Source organism: Saccopteryx bilineata, chromosome 2 (assembly GCF_036850765.1).
Source record: "Saccopteryx bilineata isolate mSacBil1 chromosome 2, mSacBil1_pri_phased_curated, whole genome shotgun sequence".
Classification (NCBI taxonomy): Eukaryota; Metazoa; Chordata; class Mammalia; order Chiroptera; family Emballonuridae; genus Saccopteryx; species Saccopteryx bilineata.
The window spans coordinates 32,948,474-32,961,577 of record NC_089491.1 but is presented as its reverse complement, the minus strand read 5'-3'; the positions used below and the strand labels follow the sequence as shown (position 1 = coordinate 32,961,577).

General features: G+C 39.4%; 1 protein-coding gene across 1 annotated transcript in view; it reads right to left on the bottom strand.

Annotated features, from left to right (window-relative positions):
- ERP44 (endoplasmic reticulum protein 44) overlaps positions 1 to 13,104 on the bottom strand; it is a 99,309-nt gene that overhangs the window by 33,713 nt on the left and 52,492 nt on the right. Inside the window, exons 3-4 of the mRNA XM_066256654.1 lie at positions 11,505 to 11,544; positions 6,753 to 6,868 (exon numbers count right to left, since the gene is read on the bottom strand). Coding sequence (XP_066112751.1) covers positions 6,753 to 6,868; positions 11,505 to 11,544 — 156 coding nt within the window. The remainder of the gene's footprint in view (positions 1 to 6,752; positions 6,869 to 11,504; positions 11,545 to 13,104) is intronic.

Sequence of the window (13,104 nt, the reverse complement as noted above, 5' to 3'; positions counted from 1 at the left end):
TATTAGAAACTGACAAGCTAGAAGTCAGACAAAAATACAACGCAACCAGAAAAGCCAAACCAAAAAAAAAAGTACAAAGTCGGTCGATTTACACCACTGACCTCAAGACTTTTAAAGCTAAAGTAATCTAGAAAGTGTGCCATTAGTATGAACATAGACAAACAGATCATCAGTACAGAATAGAGAGACCAGAAATAGATTCACATGTATATATAGTCAGTTGATTTTGACACAGATGCAGTCATTTAGTGAAGGGCCAGTTTCAACAAATAGTGTCAGGACAGCTTGATAATTATATGTAAAAAATGAACTCCAATCCAAATACTGTGCCACATATAAAAACTCCAAATGGATCACAGATCTAAATATAAAACTTCATACAATTTATAAAGAAAAACATAGCAGAATATCTGTGATCTTGGGTGATGCAAAAATTTCTTAGGTACAGCATCAAAATCATGTTTTAAGAAAGGATAAACTGGACTTCAACAATTAAAAAATAGAAGTACCATATGATTCAGCAATTCCACTTCTGTGTGTATATCCAAAAGAAGTAAAAGCAGAGTCTTAAAGAGATAGTTGTATATACCCATGTTCATAGCAGCATTATTCACAACAGCCAAGAGATAGAAGTAACTCAAGCACCATAGACAAGTGAATGGATAAACAATATGTAGCATATAGATACAATAGAATATTATTCAGCCTTAAAATTGAAGGAGATTCTGACATGTGCTACAGCATGGATGAACCTTGAAGACATTATGCTAAGTAAAATAAGCCAGTCACTAAAGACAAGCACTGTGTGATTTCACTTACATGAAGTATCTATTGAATAGCATAGTCAAATTTACAGAAGCAAAAAGTAAAATGGTGGTTACCAAGGGATGAGGGAGGAGGCAATAGGAAGTTGTTTTTAATGAGTATAGCATGTCAGTTGTGCAAGATGAACTTCTGGTAATTGGTTATACAACAATGTGAATATACTTAATGCTACTGAACTGTACATTTTAAAATGGTAAAGATGTTACATCTTATGTTCTGTATATTTTACCACAATTTAAGACACTTTTAGAATAGAGTGGAAGAATATATTAGCAAATTGTATATTTGAAAAAAAATTTGTATTCATAAAATATAAAAAGCTCTCAAAATCCAGTAAGTAAATATTACAACTATTAATAATCTAAGATAGATAAAATTAAAATACACTGACCATACCAAGTGTTTGCAAGAATGTGGAACAACTGGAATGCTCAGATGCTGCTTGTAGAAATGTAAAATAGTAGAAATATTTTGGAAAACAATTGTCAGTTTCTTAAAGGTAAACATACACCTACCATATGATCTAGATATTTCACAGTTAGGTTTATGCTCAGGATAAATGAACTCATATGTACAGAGTTGTACCTGAATGTTCATGGCAGCCTTATTTGTAACAGCCTGAAATGGGAAACAACCCCTATGTCTGTTAAGAATTGAACAGTTAAACAAATTGTGGTATATATAACACCATACAATGGAACGACACTCAGTGAATAAAAATGAATGACAGCCTGATGAGGCGGTGGTGCAGTGGAGCATTGAACTGGGACACTGAGGACCCGGGTTGGAAACTCTGAGATCACCAGCTTGAGCACCGTCTCACCAGCTTGAGCGCAGGTTCGCCAGCTATAGCATGGGATCATAGACAGGACCCCATGCATGGTCGCTGGCTTGAGCCCAAGGTTGCTGGCTTGAGCAAGGGGTCACGGGCTCAGCTGGAGCCATCTGGTCAAGGCATGTATGAGAAAGCAATCAACAAACAACTAAAGTGCTGCAACAACAACCTGATGCTTCTCATCTCTCACCCTTCTTGTCAGTCTATGCCTGTCCCTCTGTCTCTCTCTCTCACTTAAAAAATGACACACCAACAGTCTTAACCACAGAGTCAAAAAAATATATACACACATGAACACATAATGTATGATTTCACTTACATAAAAGCCTGGAAAATGCAAACTAATCTGCAGTTCCATAGTATCCTGAGGATCGATGGAGGGAAAGAAGGACCACAAAGGAGTACAAGGAAAATTTGGGCGATGACAGATATGTTGATTATCTTGATTGTGGTGACAGTTTTATGGATGTATACATGTATCAAAACATTAAATTGTATAATTTAAATTTCTACAATTTATTTTAAATTTTTTTTTTTTTAAGTGAGAGAAGGGGAGATAGACTCCTGCGTGTGCACCTGACCGGGATCCACCTGGCAAAACAGTGTGGGGCCAATGCTCTAATTAACTAAGCTTGGACCAACCGAGCTATTCTCCGTGCCTGGGGCTGACGCTCGAAGCATCGAGCCACTGTCTGCAAGAGGGGAAGATGGAGAGAAGGGGGAGAAGGAGAAGTAGAGAAGCAGATGTTTGCTTCGTGTGCCCTGACCGGGAATCAAACCTGAAATGTGCATATGCCGGGCCAAAGCTCTATCCACTGAGCAACTGACCAGGGCCTACAATCTATTTTTAAAAAAATCCTACCAAAGACCTGACCAGGCGGTGGTGCAGTGGATACAGCATCAGAGTGGGATGCGGAAAACCCAGGTTCGAGACCCCAAGGTCACCAGCTTGAGCAAGGGCTCATCTGGTTTGAGCAAAAAGCTCACCAGCCTGAGCCCAAGCTCGCTGGCTTGAGTAAGGGGTTACTCGGTCTGCTGAAGGCCCGCGGTCAAGGCACATATGGGAAAGCAATCAATGAACAACTAAGGTGTTGCAAAGTGCAACGAAAAACTAATGATTGATGCTTCTCATCTCTCCGTTCCTGTCTGTCCGTCCGTCTATTCATTTCTCTGACACTCTCTGTAAAAAAAAATTAAATTAAAATTAAAATTAAAAAATAAAATAAAATCCTACCAAAGAACAATCTAACAGGCATTCATCTCCAGACCACAGGATTCTTTTTGTGTGTGTGTGTGTGTGTATTTTTCTGAAGCTGGAAACGGGGAGAGACAGTCAGACAGACTCCTGCATGCGCCCGACCAGGATCCACCCGGCACGCCCACCAGGGGCGAAGCTCTGCCCACCGGGGGCAATGCTCTGCCCCTCCGGGGCGTCGCTCTGCCGCGACCAGAGCCACTCTAGCGCCTGGGGCAGAGGCCAAGGAGCCATCCCCAGCACCCGGGCCATCCCTGCTCCAATGGAGCCTTGGCTGCGGGAGGGGAAGAGAGAGACAGAGAGGAAGGAGGGGGAGGGGTGGAGAAGCAAATGGGCGCTTCTCCTGTGTGCCCTGGCTGGGAATCGAACCCGGGTCCCCCGCACACTAGGCCGACGCTCTACCACTGAGCCAACCAGCAGGGTCCAGACCACAGGATTCTTAAGGTCCATCCAGTTCAAACCTCTACAATCCAACTAGCACATAAGGGGTTACCCAAAGTACAGTTTGTTTTACAGCTCTAAAGAGAGTAGAATATAAAATCAATAAGGATTTTATAATGTTACTTTTAAAAAGTGAAGAATTAGCCTGACCAGGCAGTGGCGCAGTGTATAGAGCATTTGACTGGGATGCGGAGGACCCAGGTTCGAGACCCTGAGGTCGCCAACTTGAGCATGGGCTCATCTGGTTTGAGCAAAGCTCACCAGCTTGGACCCAAGGTCGCTGGCTTGAGCAAGGGGTTACTTGGTCTGCTGAAGGCCCACAGTCAAGGCACATATGAGAAAGTAAGCAATGAACAACTAAGGTGTTGCAACGAAAAACTGATGATTGATGCTTCTCATTTCTCTCTGTTCCTGTCTGTCCCTATCTATCCCTCTCTCTGACTCTCTCTCTGTCTCTGTAAAAAAAAATAAAAGTGAAGAATTACAGAGGAGAATACATTTTTAGAGAAAATACACAATACCTGAGATATAATTTACATTAGTAAAAAACTAATTTTGTGAATGTCTTTAATGGCTCAGAAAGATGTGAAGTATGACTATTTATTCCCATTAAAAGAGAACTACATTACCAGCATGCCAGATACATCTGAAAAGTTGATCTCTTTAAAAGATAAATGATAGTTAGAATACAATAGTTAATTTTTATTCCCAATGACTGTGAGCTTGATTTCAGATTTTATGATCCAAATTCAGAATTGTTTGCACTATAATGTCTAAATATATATATATATAAAAGAAAGATCTGACGATATAAACAAAATGAAAAGGCAAACCACACAATGGGAGAACAAATACATCTGATAAGGGGTTAATAACCAAAATTTATAAAGATCTTGTAAAACCAGGAAGATCTCAACACCAGGAAGACAAACAATCCAATCAAGAAATGGGCATAAGAAATGAATAGACACTTCTCCAAAGAAGACACACAGATGGCCAACAGGCATATGAAAAAATGCTCAACATCACTAATCATTAGAGAAATGCTAATTAAAACCACAATGAGATATCATCTCACACCAGTCAGAATGGCGCTCATCAACAAAACAACACACAATAAGTGCTGGCGAGGATGTGGAGAAAAGGGAACCCTCCTGCACTGCTGGTGGGAATGCAGACTGGTGCAGCCACTGTGGAAAACAGTATGGAGAGTCCTCAAAAAATTAAAAATCGAACTGCCTTTTGACCCAGCCATCCCACTTTTGGGAATATATCCCAAGAACACCACATAAATGATTCAAAAGGAGAAATGCACCCTCATGTTTATGGCAGCATTACTTACAACAGCCAAGATCTGGAAACAGCCCAAATGTCCGACAGTGGACGAATAGATTAAGAAGCTATGGTACATATACACAATGGAATGCTATGGTGCCATGAAAAAGTAAATCTTACCTTTTGCGACAACGTGGATGGACCTGGAAACTATTATTTTGAGTGAAATAAGCCAGGCAGAGAAAGGAAAATATCATATGACCTCACTCATTTGAGGAATCCAACGAACAATATGAACTGAGGAGCAGAATTGAGACAGAGGCGGGATCAAAGGATCCAGAGGGAAAGGGGATGAGAGGGTGATAGGAAGGGATGAGAGCAGAAAAGCAAATCCTGGAGGGAAGGGGGGAGGGCGTTATGGGGAGGTACTGGGGAACACGGGGGAGGGAAGAAAGTATTCGGGGGGGGACACTAAAATCTATGTAAACACAATAAATTAAAATAAATTTTTTAAAAAATAGATCTGAAACGAGAGCCCGCATCAAAAACATGTTCTGTCAGTGAAAGGTGGGAGATGAAGTCCATGTTTGTGTTAATCACCTTCCACTGCTCCCTTCATCCTGTCTAGCTCTGAATCTCAGCAGACAGAAGTGCAGGGTATGGCTTGTAAGATTCCAAAATGCTTTGGGGTTAGCCATTTCTATCTAGCACAGGATTTTACCGGTAAATCTCCAAAATGGTTTTTGAAGTGAACAGAAAAGAAGCAAACATGGCAGGACCTTGAATAACATCATTTTGTTCAACTCTGTTTTGCTATAAGGTTAGTGACATGCCTTAGGAACTTAATTCTTGTTTATATCAACTAGACTAAGGTAAAACTGGTTTTTTTATATGTCCTTTTGCTTAAAGTCTCTGAACTATCGACACTGAGAACTTACTGTAGCCTGTGATGACATTTGGTCACATCTGGATTCTAAATCTCACTTGATTAGACATTAAGCTGTATGACATTGGTTAAACCACTTTATTTCCATTTTCCCATCAGTAAAATTAAGTTAGGGCATACACACGCAGACTTATTTTGAAGTATAAAAGACAGAAAATTTGCAGAATGGGAGAGTTCTATATTCAGTCCAATTACCAATAAGTCAATGCAACAAGCTTTTAATAAGCAGCCTCTGTCTCCCAGAAACTGTCAGATGCTTGAGATTCAGAGATTAGTGAGTAGTTTGGTCTCCACTTAAAAAGGATTAAAACAAAAACACTAAAAACAGAAAAGAATAATTTCCCACTTTTGAAGAATTGACATTGCGACTGGTAAGAAAACTAGACACAATGAACCAGAACTACAAAAGGCAATTAATTTGGTAAGATGGCGAAGAAAGTTCAAGTGCAATGAGGGCACACAGAAGGAAACACCACTGCAAGCTCACTAGCTCATGGTAAAGCAATCTGTCATGTATATGGATCCCAAGATGATTTTATGGCGAATGCTCCACCAGGATGGCAAAATCCAAGAGGCTAACTTTCAGTGAGTCTAACCTTGGCTTCTCACTCGCAATAATTATAAACAGTAACTACAGCTATTTGCACCTCAAAGACACTCTAAGCCAATCTTAACAGAATCTCAAGTAACAGAAACACAAATATCTAAGATATATTTTATTTGGCATGACTACAAATAGAATTTTTGCATGATTCTAAAACCACAGATATCCATTTTTTCCCCTAAAAGTGTATTTCAATTTTATTTGATTTAAGTATTAGCTTTGGTAGAAAACACTGCTAATTATGATTTACTACCTATATGCTTGCTGTACTATATTTTAGTGAAAAAATAAAGTAATAATATTTTAAACCCTTCACATAGGAAAAATGGAAAGTAGTTTTTGTAAGTAAAAAGAAAAGATTAAATATTAACATTTTTGAGCAAGGTTACTAGTACTTTTTTGATTTGTTCTCCACTTGAAGCAGAGCATTTTTTAAAGAAGTGTGTGTGTGTGTGTGTGTGTGTGTGTGTGTGAGAGAGAGAGAGAGAGAGAGAGAGACAGAGACAGAGACAGAGAAAGAGAGAGGTAAGGATGGGACACTTTCCTCCAGACTTCCTACTGAGGTACTTACAATGCTGATCACAATCAACTCTGGCAAACACTACTTGATTTTCCTTTGGATACTCTTCCTTAATAACATTAGAAGCTTCCTCAAAAATTGGATGCAACATCTGGCTGAAACGACACCTATGCACAGAGAAAGATAGCAATTAAAACTGAAAAGCAGACTCAATAAAATCTCATTTCAGTTATTATCCATTGATATTTAGCATATATACAATAAATAGCTTTTAAGACAATCACAGTTAGTTTAGTGATGAATCCTGATGTCATTCATTGGAGATGAAGACAATTCTGAATTCATAGACTGTATAAATAAAATAATTTGTTTTTTCTTTCACTTTAGGAAAATGCCCAATATTATGGACCACACAGCTAAGGACCTCTCATAAAGGCCATAAAACAAGCCTGAAATAAGCCATCTAAGGTATATCTACTTGGACATGCAACTACTGAGACTTAGGCATTTATAAAAGAAATTAGCTTTCTCCAAATAATGAATATATTTTTAGACTATTGTTCAAAATCTTTAAAATGGCAAGTTTATTGTAATTAGACCAATTCATCCGACTAATTCAATCAAATTTCATAGGCAAGTTGGCATACTATATAAATAAATAAGATGTATGAAAATGATATATAGTATATAATGAACTGCTTTCCCTCAAAATTTATCCCTGGTTAAAATGGCTTTTGTATCTATTAATTACATATTAAATACATTAAGTCCAGGAGAAAAAAAAATCTTCAATTCCTAAACAAGACTTCCTGTTCATGTTTCCTTTGTCATTTTTATTTGTTTCATTTTTACTTTTAAAAGGGGGTACAAGCCTGACCAGGTGGTGGCGCAGTGGATAGAGCATCAGACTGGGATGCAGAAGGACCCAGGTTCGAGACCCCGAGGTCGCCAGCTTGAGCGCGGGCTCATCTGGTTTGAGCAAAGAGCTCACCAGCTTGGACCCAAGGTCGCTGGCTCCAGCAGGGGGTTTCGGTCTGCTGAAGGCCCACGGTCAAGGCACATGTGAGAAAGCAATCAATGAACAACTAAGAAGTCGCAACGCGCAACAAGAAACTGATGATTGATGCTTCTAATCTCTCTTCGTTCCTGTCTGTCTGTCCCTGTCTATCTCTGCCTCTGTAAAAAAAAAGGGGGGGGGGTACAAACCCCACAATATTCCAGAAGCTTGACCCTTGTAATTCTGACTGTCCCTTAATCAGGCCAACACTTCACAAATATAGGCTGTGAGTCATTAAAGGGACCTGATGAGAAAGAAAAAAGAATAGAATCAGCATACAAACCAGCTGGGCTAGAACAGTTATTCTCATATGAAAAGGGTATTGAGAACTTGTTAATAAAAAAAAACAAACTATAATTGCTACTATTGCTTCCAGAGCCCTTGTGCACCAAGAAATGTACTTAAGTGAAGCCTGTGAACTATTTAATGTGATTAGGTCATACATATTAACTATAATACAACAAAAATATCATAAAGCCTGTGAAAGGATACAAACTTTATACTTCCTTCCTATTTCTTTGTGTATGTATCTCTTCTAGCCCACTCACCTGACTTCCTAAGGAGATGTCCTAGAATATATCAAGGAGACACAATCTCTGTATCTTCAATCTCTTGCTTTCAAGTGGCTCTTTCCTCTTTTAGCATTCTTAAATCTCTCCCATCTGGGATAGGTGGGTGGGGTCTGTGGACATCAGGGACCGTGTCTTATTTGACTACATATTCTAATAAGCATTTCAATAGATGTCTGTTAAATGAATAAACTGACAGAATGGAGGAACGAGAAAGGCTAGGACCACAGGTTTGTGGGTTCTTGCAGCTTGCTAAAAATAGGGTGCTGCAAGGCAAGGAAGACAAGGGTAGAGACTGACTAATAGTTTCCTGGAAGCAGGATATGTATGGCCTCGGAAAGAATCAGTAGACAGACTCCAGCTTAAGGGAAAGGGAAAGACACACATTAAGGAGTCCTTTTCTGGACTGTCTAGTTTGGTGCCCAGTAAGCATTTAAGCACAGAGTCTTGTTTAAAGAAAAGCCTGTTTTAAAACCAAAAGGTGGAAGGGGAAAATGAAACAAAAGTTCAACTGCAATATCACTGAACCTTCAAACACATGTTCCCATACATATGTAAAGTTGTATTTATAAAACATAACAATAGCAACAGATCTATTAAAAGGGCCTTAAGAGTCATCTGAATCAAACTTAATGCTTCAATCAACCCTTTACAAATCAGCCAAATGAGCAACAAAGTCTTTTTGCAGGGACAATTTGGAGGCACTTACTAGTAAGATCTAGTGAAGAAAAATAATAAGCTTTGGAGTCGACATACCTGAGTTTAAATCCCAGTTCCACCACTTACTAGCTGTATTACCTTTCTGAGCCTCAATTTCCTCAACCTAAAACATACATTATAATACCTACCAGCAAGGTAGTTCTGAGCATTAAAAACAATGTCTGTAAAGAACCTGGCACATACAGCATTATTACATACCTACTATGGTTTATTACCATCTGAGGCATATCAGTATTTTTAGGCAGCTCCGTTACAGAATCCTTTCTTAACCTGTGGCACATTTATATCTTCCAGAGGAACACAGACTATATAGCCTTTGAGGCTATACAGTATATGTCTGTGTCCTACAGTCAATTACCCAAGTTTTTTTCAGCTCAGTAAAATAATTCTAATTCATAAACAACTCAAAGTATTTTGGGGGTAATGTTTTCCCCAAAAAACTGCCATTAACCCACATTTCCAATTAAGTTTTTACAAGTCAGAAGCATGTTCTATTTCTCTTTCTTATAACACATAACACCCCTTAATCAGGAGAACTGCATTCTAGTTTTAACTCTGTCACAATCTAGTCAGGTAACTTTGGGAAAATACTTTATTCCTCCGGACCTCAATTTTATTCTTAAAGGATTAGATTAGATAAGCATCTACCTAATTTATCTTGAAAATGCTATCTTTATTATACATTTTATAAATGACATTTTATTCTGTATATCCTCAGCATCTGTTCATTAAATACATATACATCATTCAGTAAATATTAATTATATACTTATCTGCCAAATATTATGCAAAGTGCTTGACAATGTTGAAAAAAGATGCGATGACTTTTCACAAAGTTAACAATAGCAGTGAGCTATCAACTATAGCACATGAGTGTTACAGTTGAGTAAATACAGGGTGTTTTTACTCAAGATATAAAAAGGGTTCCTAATTTGACTTGAGAAAGGAAGCTGATCTGGAGAAAGTGACATCTAATCTAAGGTTTGAAAGATGATTAAAACGTTATAACTAGGTAAAAGTTAAAAAAAAAAAAAAGAGTGAGCCATTCAGACAGAGAAAATACAAAGACTAACGGTGATGGAAGACTACAGAATATTACAGAAACTGACAGACATTAAATATAACCAGAACAGAATGTGATGTGAAAGTGGGAGAGGTTAAAGACACAGCTGCAGGGGCAGAAAGCAACCATCACATAAAAGACTTACCTAAAAAAAACCACTTAAGGTTTTAAGATGAAGGGTAAGCTGATCCAATTTGCATTTTAGGAAAAACCATTCTGGCTTACTTTGTAGAAAACAGAATGGAGACAAGTCTAGAGGCACATAAAAATAATTAGGAGACTGTCCCAGGAATAGAGTTAAATTGGAGAAATATGGCTTGAAATAGTATAACGCTAACTAGTAGGTAGTAAACCTAAGAGGGTCAAATAAAATATAGATTGTTTAGGAATAAGGATTATGTGAGTGTTTCAAACTGCATGCGCCTGACCAGGATCCACCCAGCATGACCACCAGGGGGCGATACTCTGCCCATCGGGGGCATTGCTTCCTTGCTGCCGGAGCCATTCTAGTACCTGAGGCGGAGGTCATGGAGCCATCCTCACATCCTCAGTGCCCTGGCCAACTTTGCTCCAATGGAGCCTTGGCTGCAGGAGGGGAAAAAAGAGGAGAGAGAGGAAGGAGAAGGGGAGGGGTGGAGAAGCAGATGGGCACTTCTCCTGTGTGCCCTGACTAGGAATCGAACCCGGGACTTCCACTCGCCGGGCAGACACTCTACTGCTGAGCCAACTGGCCAGGGCCCAATGCCACAGTCTTGAACATCTACTGCCTACTATGCTCTTGTTATAGATGCTGGGAATACTGAGTAAAGACATTATCTCTGCTCTCACAGGTTGTTTCCTAGGACACAAACAAAGATAAGAGACAGAACAATGTAGTAAGAAAAAGTAAGAGGTACAAAGGGTACTAACAAAAACACAGAAGACAATCTGATTCACACAGGGAAGGAAGCTTCCTAGAAGTAGTAATAGATGGTATATGTTTTAAAAATGTTAATACTGTTTTTCCTTCAAAACTTGCCAAACTCACATCCTCACCTCTAAATATTGCCCCACTGATCTGCTTCCTCAATCAGGAAAAATACAGAATTGTAATATGTACTCTCGCTCATGTGCGCATGTATGTGCATGTGCGTGTGTGTGTGTGTGTGTGTGACAGAGATTTGAGTCTTTATGTTATATGTTTTATTTTAAGATGTGGGATATGGAATTAGGTATATTTCTCTCTTAAAACACATATGCTCACAAAATTAAGCTTCTTCATTTATGAATAAACCCTAATTGATTTTGTATATGGAGTATTGTCTCACAAAAAAAGGCTTCCCCACTCACCCCTTTCTAGCAAAGAAAAATTTACCTTTAGCGAGTTAAACCACAGAAATAAGATTATTACTTACCAGTCAGCATAAAAATTTACTAATGCAACATCAGCATTGTCTGAAATTGAAAAAACAAAACCAAACAACCTAAGTTATTTGTGTCTATATAATTCTGACATAATTAAAGATGTGGTTTTCACCATGGTCTTTTTCTATTGTTTAAGGGCCCACTAAAAATACACAATGACAAGTTACTTCTTGCTCAGAAACACATACATAGTCATGGACAATTTATATAATTTGTGGGAGTTCTGTTCCTCTCTATATGCTCCATCTTTAAACCTGCATGGAATGACTATATAAAACAAAAGGCGAAACAGACCCCAATCAGGCAAGCAAATAACCTACTCTCATGAAAAGTGAAGTGGAACGATCTGGATTTTAATAATCCTTTTTTTTTTTTTTTTTTTTTTGGTATTTTTCTGAAGCTGGAAATGGGGATAGACAGACTCCCGCATGCGCCCAACCGGGATCCACCCGGCACGCCCACCAGGGGGCGACGCTCTGCCCACCAGGGGGCGATGCTCCGCCCCTCCGGGGCGTTGCTCTGTTGCAACCAGAGCCACTCCAGCACCTGGGGCAGAGGCCAAGGAGCCATCCCCAGCGCCAGGGCCATCTTTGCTCCAATGGAGCCTCGCTGCAGGAGGGAAAGAGAGAGACAGAGAGGAAGGAGAGGGGGAGGGGTGGAGAAGCAAATGGGCGCTTCTCCTGTGTGCCCTGGCCGGGAATCGAACCCGGGACTTCTGCACGCCAGGCCGATGCTCTACCACTGGGCCAACCGGCCAGGGCAATAATCCATTTTTGACCTTCCATATTTATGAATAACAATCAACTCCGCAAGTAAAATCCTGTTTCACATAACAAACCTGTATAACTAAGCTCAGATGCCCCTTATAGTTGCAACAAGTATTCTACTAATAATAGTATTGGGTAAAATGTACTTTTTCTGGTTTCTATCTACTTAAGAGTTATTTTCTGTTTCAAAAATAACAGTATTATTTGAATATCTGAATACGAAGACATGAGGAAGATATATTGTCCTTTCCCCTAAACTTAATATAAAGAGAAACTCCTCAAGTATTCATAAAAGTAAAACACACAGATATTCTAGATTTGGAAGAGTAAAAGATAATATGTGTCAATTCTCTTCTTCCTTTTTTACCTTTCACAAATTGTGGGCCCTGGGCCAAGAAGCACCAGCATCACACAGGCACTTAGAGAATGCAAATTCTTAGGTGGAGTCTAGCAGTTTTATACCAGAAACTGGGGCCAGGCCTGCAGTACAGAGAGTAATAAGTCCTTCAAGTGATTTTGATCTATACTAAAGTTTACAGAACCATTGCTCTAAGACCGTAATGGCAACCTTTTTATAAAAATCGCCCACTTTTGCAGTGCTGGTCAACCCGGTCCCCCTCCACTAGTGGGTGGTCCAGCTTTCATGGCGGGCCAATCACGGCGCTGTTTGGTTGCTCCGCTACAGCCCACCATGAAAGCTGGAACACCCACTAGTGGGAGGGAGGGACCAGGTTAACAGGCACTGCAAAAGTGGGCAGTTTTTATAAAAAGGTTTGCCATCATGGCTCTAAGAGATCGCATAACATGGGGGTAGACTTTTAGT